Source organism: Danio rerio, chromosome 3 (assembly GCF_052040795.2).
Source record: "Danio rerio strain M-AB ecotype USA chromosome 3, GRCz13ab, whole genome shotgun sequence".
NCBI classification, from domain to species: domain Eukaryota; kingdom Metazoa; phylum Chordata; class Actinopteri; order Cypriniformes; family Danionidae; genus Danio; species Danio rerio.
The window spans coordinates 23902501-23912500 of NC_141023.1; the positions used below are offsets into that span (position 1 = coordinate 23902501).

General features: G+C 37.2%; 1 protein-coding gene across 3 annotated transcripts in view; it reads left to right on the forward strand.

Moving 5' to 3' along the window:
- cbx6b (chromobox homolog 6b) overlaps window positions 1–10000 on the forward strand; it is a 12136-nt gene that overhangs the window by 673 nt on the left and 1463 nt on the right. The window contains exons 1-5 of one of the 3 annotated variants that reach the window (XM_087242777.1): window positions 1–315; window positions 833–876; window positions 959–1024; window positions 2724–2790; window positions 4656–10000. The exon at window positions 1–315 is cut by the window's left edge and continues 568 nt beyond it; the exon at window positions 4656–10000 is cut by the window's right edge and continues 1463 nt beyond it. In XM_087242777.1, coding sequence (XP_087098903.1) covers window positions 839–876; window positions 959–1024; window positions 2724–2790; window positions 4656–5918 — 1434 coding nt within the window. In that variant the 5' untranslated portion in view covers window positions 1–315; window positions 833–838 and the 3' untranslated portion in view covers window positions 5919–10000. The remainder of the gene's footprint in view (window positions 316–832; window positions 877–958; window positions 1025–2723; window positions 2791–4655) is intronic. The other 2 variants (XM_087242776.1, NM_001423399.1) reach the window with 2 other exon arrangements.

Below are 10000 nucleotides of genomic sequence, written 5' to 3' on the forward strand. Positions count from 1 at the left end.
CGCGTCGCGTAGCAACCGCACGTTTTTACACTCAAGTCGTTGTTTGTTTTTGTTTACAACACAGCTTGCGTTTTTGAGGTACGGTACGGGGGTAAACATTTGTCGTCAGAGGACCAGATTAACCTAACATATTCAAGAATCTTAAAGAACTCTTCTTTTAGTATTGTTGCATCATGCATGTGCATATTTGGATCGAATGGTTGTCATTATTTGGAGGAGCAATGTTTCTCAACCCCATTCCTGGAGGACCACCAACACTGTCACCCCCATAACAGGTCTTTTAGTCTCTGCTAATGAGCTGATGTTCTGAATCAGGTAGGTTTGGTTAAGGATACATGGAAAATGTGCAGGGCTGGTGGTCCTCCAGAAACGTGGTTGAGAAACACTGATCTAAAGGCTTAAGATAGCTTTATTTTTTTAATCCACTACCCTGCAACTACAGAGAATAGATGAATTTAGGCTACTTTTATTATACATTTACAGTGCTTTTGTTAATTTTGTATGTAGTAGAGAACTTTTGTTCAATGAAATCTATCAATAAAAGATATTGACCATTTCAATGTACTGTAGCGATGTCATTGGCCCATGAATGTTTCCTGATTGTTCTCAAACTATTTTGTAATTGTAACAAAAGACAATTTAATGGCATTCTTACGTTAAAACTGCTGTCATAACCTTATTTATCAATATGTGGACATTTTTGGATTCTTGGAAGCTATGGAAATTAAAACTGTAAAACAGGAAAAAGAATAGGACCATTGTTGCTGTTTACATCCTTTAAAATGGTCTATATCTTACTGAATTGTTGGGAATTCATTTGCCTTTTCCATAGGGAAGGATGGAATACCTAGTGAAATGGAAAGGATGGGCAATAAAGTGAGTGAGCTGAAATAACATTCATTAGATAACCTTTGTAGCTAACGAGAGGTAGATGTTAAATGATTTGTGTATATTGCAGGTACAGCACATGGGAACCCGAGGAGAACATCCTGGATGAGCGACTCGTTGCGGCGTTTGAACAAAAGTGAGGTGTTAATGTTTCTCTCTGCAAATTGATTTTCGTCCCTCATTAACATTTCTAAAGGAAATGGACTATAAACAATGTTAACTCAAGAAGTCACGAGCGTTAAATCCGTTTGTGACCGTTGTTGCTGCTGTTTGAAGTGGTCACAGCTATAGCTCCCTGAGTCACAGCTAGATTTACTCTTTCCTGCATACCCACAGGAAGCAGTGATAATGCAGATATCTGCAGCCACATCACAAAACTACATACACAATATATGTCACACGTCTGAAGTAAACCTTTTGTAGTCATGCTTTGTGCTCAGATGGAGTTTGTTGTTCCCAAGACCTCGTTTAAAATAAGTTTTAATTTTAAAACGCATACGTTTTGCTAGTGCCATCCGTCCACTCTACACCGGAGTTTTCGAGCGCCAAAAACAAAACATTTTGAAACCGCTGAAAAGGCCGTTTACATTTTAAAATGCTGCTGCTCCGTGTTAGTGTGGATGGGGGGAAAACAGAGATATCTGAAAACGGAGGCGGGGCTGCAGACATTAACCTCTCTGATTAGGGCTCTTTACTAAATATTAAGTAGCCTACTCCCAGTTCAGTCTTGTGTCTTTTCCTTGTAAGTTCAGACTTTGTAGGTTTGATATGGAAAACAAACTCTCGAGGACATGTTGGGTAAATCTTTAAAGGGAACAGTGTAGCTTATAACATCATCACATCACCCTGGCTACATACTTTCACTTTCTTAACAATAAAATGAAGACATGATATAAGAAACTGTCTATTTTCATTTTGATATTAGCAACTTAACCGACACTAAACATGTTAAGCCATCGTGTAGCTACATATTTTTATGACCGTTATCTTTACTATATGCGTATTTATAACGAAACAGAGCCTATGACATTACTGCCTCCTTTCATTTTCATTGAAAATACGAAACATACCCCATCTCTTTTGCTGAATATCAGTTTTAATCAATAATGACCATTATAAAAGTATAACGTACAATACGTTTATACATTATAGGGAATAAAAGCAACCAGTCAAATGTGCAGAATCTGTATACATTGTTACATAAATTAATATATTAACTTATCTTTGCGCTCAGCCAAAACACGTTAGAACAAGTAATAGATTCAAAAGACCAACGACAATTGAATTGTGATGTGGCTGCAGATAATTTAATATCACGTTTAACTAATGTAGTGAGATTAGATCCAGTGGTAGATCCTTGATGAACAGCCTCATGTGCACAGCTTTCATCTGGGTAGATGTCCTCAAAGCACCCACTGTCTGCCTGAAGCTCAGACGTGCTCATACTCTACAGTGAATGCCAGTGTGTGTGTGGTCACGTGATGCGTGTTTTAAGCGGTAACATGTTGTTGGAGAGTTGTTCACAAACGCTGGGTGAAACGCCAGTGTGGACTTGGATACTTTTCATTCAAAAATGCCATTTTAAAACTGAAACGTATTAGTATAAATGGGGTGTAAAGCTGGCATTACAATACTATATTTAAGCATGAAACATGACATAATAATCATTTCATAATTGTATATCCACTGTGTAAAACATGCCGGAAAAGTTAGCGGTTAATTCCGCTGTGACGACCCCAGATTAATAAAGGGACTAAGTCGAAAAGAAAATGAATGAATGTATATACATAACAAAATATTATATTATCATAATCATGCATTCTCTTTTTACTCAGAGAGCGAGAGCAAGAGATGTACGGACCCAAAAAGAGAGGCCCAAAACCTAAGACACTGCTTTTAAAGGTACGTGCTTGTAAAACAATTTGGTCAATTTTGAAGTCTGCTTCTTAATTCTGTCATTTACCCATATTCATTTCATTCTGAAATAATAAGACTCATTTCTAACAAAAAATATTTTTTATGAAACTTATGAAACGATACCAACACATAGGCTATTCAAAAAGTTAATTAAGAATGTAAGTGCAAATCGAATTGAAAATGATACATGATGGCTTTGAACAGACTAAGGTTGAAGTTTAAACATTTGTCAATGCTTTTAGATTGAGCGTGTCAAATATAGTAGATGAAATGCACATACATTGCATTAAGTATGATGGGAAACTTATTGATTCTCACAGAAGCTTAATTGTGCATACATTATGATAGAACAAAACGTACACAAAGTAACTAATGTTTTGGTTAAATTCATTGTAAATAGAGAATCAGAAACACTGATCTACATAGAGAACTGGATTGCTTATGATGTCATAAAAGTGAAGCAACTTTGTCACCAAACTAGCATTGCCTAGTATGTTTTCTAGCTTTAAACAATGTTTTATATCTGAAGTCTCCCTGCACATTCTCACAGTGCAAAGATTTTAAGCATGTAAATGCTAAGAGCCTGATATGGATGTTTCTCCGTCAGGAAATAAATCTATCTAATGCAATAAGGCTTATAGACTCCATACAGACTTGGACATGAACCTTTATTTGCGAGATGATACAAGGCAAACTGGATTTTAATATACAAGTAGGCATTTTTATTGTAATATTAATTATATTAGTGCAGAAACTGATTTGATTATAAGCATGTTAATGTTTTAGGATTTCCTGTATAATTCATGTATTATTAGAAATGTATTTTATGTTTGGTGGTCATTCCCTTTTTTGCACCAAATCTGCATCCTGTGCAATTGATACACTGGTGTTTTTAGATCCAGGTTTTAGCTGTCAGTCAATATGGCCACTAAGACACTTACAGTGACCAAAATTATAGTTATTAAAAATATCTTCAGTTTAATTAAGGGTGTATTGTTACTTATCTTGTTTGGTTAGATTGAATCAAACTAAAGATTGTTTCTCACTTTGGTCTGGATCTTTTGGCTAAATGTAAAAACACTCTAGTGCACAGCAAACAAATGAGACAAGACCCAGCTAAAGAAGTGATCTCATTCCACTTCCAAAAAAAAAACTCTGATACAGTTCATTTAAGGTGTAAATATGACTCACCCTTGATCTGACATCAATTATCATTATCAGGATCCTGTAGTTTGAATTCCATACCTGTGAGGTACCATACCTTGGTGTTGCTAAGCTTCCATCAGCCATGCTAGTCAATGAACCACCACCAAAAAACAAAGTTTTATTTATAATTAAAAGAAAAAAGCCATTGCGAATTGAAAGCCATTAAAATAAAGAGGTTGTGTGAACAATAGACTTGTTATTTGAAAGGTCCCTCAGAGCTACAATAGAGTTTGTCTGTGGAGGTTTTTCGAAAAGCGCAGCTGATAGTTGCACTACCAGCCACGAGAGTGCAAGCATTTATGTCCAATAAGCAGCTCAGTTCACACACACGCACTTTAGTTTAATTTCTGGTTTAATTTCTGGTTCACTTACAAAAATAACAGTGTGACCGCAACTGCACCAAATAAAAAACATCAACTTTGTATTTGCTCTGTGTAGAAAGAAAAAAAATAACAACACCATTTTCTGGTGTAAATGCAACCTGAAAGTATTTTTAGTTGTCTTTTGAACATTTTATGCGTTTGCATTTTGAACGTTTTATGGGTTTTCTATGGCATGACAATGAGTAAATGATGATAAAATAGTTTTGGATTAACATACCCTGTGAAAAGTCTTTAATCTTTTGCCTTTTCCCTATCATTTAGTCAAGAGCACAAGCCGAGTCCCCACGAGTACCAGAGTTCAAGCATAGTCGTCCTCAACCTCATTCCAAACCACCTCCTCCTCCACCTCCGGCTGCACCATCCTACACCCCGACTGCCCCTTCCAACGCTAAACTGCAGTCAGGCACTGCTCAGCCCAAACTGAAAAAAGACATTCACCGTTGCCATCGCATGGCACGTCGCCCCTTGCCTCGTCAGGACCACACAGTTGGTCCCTCCGGTCCTTTTTCATCCCGCCCAACAGTCAGTGCATTTTCAGAAACAGTCCGTATTCTCAACCGAAAAGTCAAACCGAGAGAAGTGAAGAAAGGACGAGTCATTCTAAACCTCAAAGTGCTTGACAAAGCTGAAAACACTGCAGTTGCTAATAACAAAAGGACACATGTGCCCTCAACCCAACAGTCCCATTTTGGACGACAGAAGATTCCATCCCGCAACAGGGTAATTGGGAAAAACAGGCGGTTTGGTGAAGTATCCTACCGAGGAATCCAGCCTCCCATTCGGGGTTCTGGATTTCCAGTTTTTGGGAAACTCTTTGATTCTCACTCTCTGAAAAATGCAGAGAGTGGAGAGAGTCGTAACAGCATGACTAACAATCTCTCTTCCTCCCAAAGTTCAAAGCTCCTAGATGTGTCCAAAGGTCAGAATCGTAATGAAGAACCTCCTCCATCGAATTCAAGCTCTGAAGTTTCGGATGGTGAACCACCTTCCCCAAGACAAACCCAATCGCAGCATTCCTCATTGCAACCCAAGGCCTCTTCAACCAAGTCCCCTTCGACTAAGGCCCCTGATCCTACCCTTCACAAACTTGGCACTCAACCAGTGGCATCAAAAAACAAAGACTCTGCTTCTTCAGCTCTTCCATCGTCACCTATGTTTTCCTCATCATCCTCTGCATCGACATCCTCTGAAGACAACGAACACATCCTAGACCTTTCCGTACCTCATGAAATGGACAGACGATTGCGGCGCCGCCATCCCTTCTCTGGCCGTCATCCGCTCAAGGTACCAGAGGTGCCCGTGTCAGAGGAGCCATCAGAGGAAGAGGAAGATTTAGACTGGCGCCCTGACATGACATCCCGGTGTGCAAATGTGGTCGTCACAGACATCACAGCTAACCTCCTTACCGTCACCATTAAAGAGTTCTGCCATCCGCCTTCTGCTTCTTCTCCTCCCTGCTACTCCAAAAATGTATCAACTCAAAACGACACACAGCAGCCAAAACAAAACCCCAACAAAACATGAGTGCAGATACAGCCTCCTGCAGCCTTCAAAAGGAATATCGGGAGGTTTGGTAGTAGTTTGTTTACAGTTTCAGCTATCTGGTGCTCATGCCAGCTTTGGTTGGGCTTGGATGTGGTCAAGCTGTCCACCCTACAACACTGTGTGCCATAACTTTTATAACCATCAGAGAATGTCTCAAAATAAGTTGTTTGGCTTTGTGTGTTTAAATCGAACACATGGATGTTTTCTAAGCATGAGCTTACTCATTAATGGCTTCAAAGATGTGCCAAGCAACTTTGCTGTATGGTATTTATTCCATATATCGTGTCTTAATAACTATTTTTACTATGTATTGTACACTACTGTACAAATGTTTGTGGTTGGTAAAGTTTCTAGACAGGACACTTGTGCACAGAGTAAACACAGGAAATAGTATACTATGAATGTACTTAATATCTGTATTAGCAAAGCTCAATTTTCAGCGTCATTAGTCTTCAATGTCCAGTTATCTTTCAGAAATTCTTTTAATATGCTATCTGGTACTCAAACATTTTGTGAAGTTTATTTATGAACTAATTTCGTGAGGATCACATGCTTATGATTGACTGCAGCTGGTCCCACATTAGCTAATGCATGATTCACCAATCGGATGATTACTAACTCATTATAAATAGTTCCTTAACTCTTTAAACCCCCCAACACCCCCCCCCCCATCCCCATCTTCGATAGGGTGGCACGGCAGCCCAGTGGTTAGTATTGTTGCCTCACAGCAAGAACATCACTGGTCCAAGTCTCTAACAGGCCAGTCGATGTTTCTGTGCAGAGTTTACAGGTTCTCCTCATGCTCACGTGGGTTTCCCCCGGGTTGCGACATAAGTGAATTGACCAAACCACATTAGCACCATAGATGAGCTCTTAATCAGCAGTATATCTCTCTGTAGCAATCCCTAATTTGTAATTAGCTATAAATAGCTGGGTAGTTCTCGAGACCTACATGAGCTCAAACTCCCCTCTCGCCCTGCAAATGGGAGAGAACCCCTGGGCTTGAGGATCTTATGAGCTCAGAGCTTTCTCCTAGGTCAGCATGCCAAACACACTTTATAATCAATCATCAGCTAAGTGTGAACTCTTGAATTACAAATAATGCTAAGCTGCATTTGTGCAACAATTTAAAACAACAGCCTTTATTTTAAAAAAGTTATACGTATAGTATCGATATAATTATCGTAGTTCCTCAAGAAATCTTGCCATCACAATTTTTGTATGGTAGTGTATATGAAGTTATATCATTTTCAAACTCAAACACCGTTCCATACATTTTTTTTATCGTTCCTATGAATGAAGTATTACATTGCATCAGTAACATTGTAGTATGCTCCAAACTACAACTGACCCTAAATCCATTTTAAAGATATTTTCATATTCCTTATTCATCAAAGTAAAAGTAAGCAGATAAGCTGCAGTTTCTGCTATGTAGAGTAAATAAAATCCAATTCACTGGTAATTTCTTAGAAATTAAAACATATGAATTGCATTAATTTTGTGTTGGCTGCAATTTTGAGCCAACTCAGCTGCTCACATCTTCAGAGTTTGGACTTGGAATTCTTTATTTTTATGGCAACAATCAATGACTCTACATAAAGGCTAAATGAATACAGCATTTACATTGTACAAGTTGAAACACTCAGAAAATTCCCAGTTGCACTAATGAAATGTTGTAATTATCATAACTGAATCCTTGTACAAGTTGTTAATCAGCATATTTTAGATTAGAATGATTAGTCTGACCCTCATCAGAGTTTTGTAATATTGTCACAGTGACTGACAACGATGAGACATTCCTAGTATTAAAAAAGATAGTTAACCCAAAATATGTAAATTTACTCACCTTGGAGTGGTTCCATACCATTATGAGTGGTTCCATACCAGTTCCCTATTTCTGTTCTGAACCAATAAATTCCATAGTAGGAAACACAAATAGTGTGAAAGACGGTGTTTATAGGTTTTTCAACATCTTTTCAAAATAAGGGATTTTGTCTTTAGCAGAAATCAAAAACTCAAACTGTTTTGCGATGAGTTTGAGTAAATAATGACATGAGGAAAATCCTTTCAAGTCACTTCTTCAATTTTTGCAAGTATTCAAACTAAATATATTGTCAAAAAAGTTAATTTTAGACCCTTGTTATTTTGGGATTTCTACTTAAGCTTTGGCATATGGCAGAATTCCTGACTCACACCTCACACAGCCTACAGTTATAATGAAGCAGAATAACAGCCATCTTATGTGGACAACTCACGCCACTGTCAAACTTGTGTGCTTTACCTCAGTTATAACTACCCTAATGTTTACTGTCTCTTTCACCAAGATTCTCGATTAATATTTACAGTAAAAAAAATAAAAGTTGCTCAGGTGAAAAAATGAAGAATATGAAGTTTTGTTGTTAAATACAGTAATGAAGCCATGAGTTTGGTCTATGTACTTTTAAGAATGCCCCTTTAAATAAGAAGAGTAATTGTTTTTAAACTAGCTCTATTAACTGAGTTGTTCAGAAAGCATTAACTGTTATTTAACGACTAGCATACTGATACTTCTCAAAGACACATTTGTTCATATAAAGCACCCCAGCAAACAATTTTGTGTTTAATAGACTTTTAAACGTAGACAGCTAGACTAGTCATCAAATAGACTTTATATGTCCAGTCATTCATTTCTGTTTATTTGATGACAAGTCTAGTTTTGGCCTTTTCTTAGACGTCTATTAGATTTTCTCTGACAGCCCAAATGTAGCCTTGTTTTAGCCAAGATGACAATGTTTAGACGTCTATTGGACATTTTTAAAACAAAAATGCTTGCTGGGATGTCTTTCACCGAAGTGCATTTCTGTAGTGAAGGATGCAAATGTTTGTCAGTCTGTTAATCTTTTGCTCCCAGTTTGAACCTAGCTACCCCTTTACTATCATCCTGCTTATTTTTTATCAGCAGGAATGGATATATCTCAGTGGCGAGAGACTCTAGTCTGTAACTTTGAATTCAGAGACCGAGTATTTGATTAGACTTTGGCGAAAGAGCCTGATGGGAGAAGCAGACTTTTGATCTAGTCGTGATGTTGTTGGAATGGTCTCTACCCTCCAGTTAGGCTTTAATGAGAGCTGAAGTTTAAACCCCGTGAGGTTCAGTCTTGATGTAAGCCAGTGTCAGATTTGAAATAATAAAAGACACAGGCGAAATAAACTAGGCTGATGAAGTGGACTGTGATGCCATTGATATGGAAACTTTTTCTGTGGCCAAAAAGCATGTTTAGGGCTTTGCTTGGTGTCGTAAAATGAGCTCATGGTTTAGTTTTGTTATTTGGTGTGCTTTGTTCTTAATTCCCAACAAGCCTTTTATATTCCCTTATTTTCAAGTTGAGACTTGCTTAATTTGCCCCAAATGAGTTGCCAAAAGCATCACTCTATTATTTATTTTGACATGTTGTTGCTATTTAAAACTGCAGTTTAGTTCTGTGTTCCTTATCAATTGAATTTTTGAACACTGTACAGTAAGGGTATCCAACTTATTAACATAAGTTAACTTCATTAGTTTACATTGTAAGCACTGTAAAAATTATATTATCAAAAAGTAATGACCACGTGTTTTTATTTTATTTTTTGTTACTTTAACTTATTTTTTAAAAGCTGATTAATTTTCAACAATATTTAAGGTTATACAAATTTGAACTTTTGTTTTTTAGTCATTTTAATTGCTGCAAGTTGAAATAACTTAATGTTAAATGTAAAGTTAATTTGATTCAACACATTTTTAGTAACAAGTTTATTACTATTACTAATGGATTATTATTATAAGCATTTGTTAATCTTCTGTCATTTTAATTGCAACATTAGGAAAAAAAGTATGATTTTATTTAAGCTGACTTAACAAACAGCTCATTTTATTAATGCTTTCAAGTTTAAACTCGCTTCACCAGCACTTCAGGACTTGTTCAATACAAGAGAGGCAAATCAATAATCTCCACCGTTAGATTCACTCTCAGTTTAGAGCATCATTCTGTTTATTCTTCGAAACCCTGACTCTCATTATTCCTCCACATCTGTCGACCATTTAA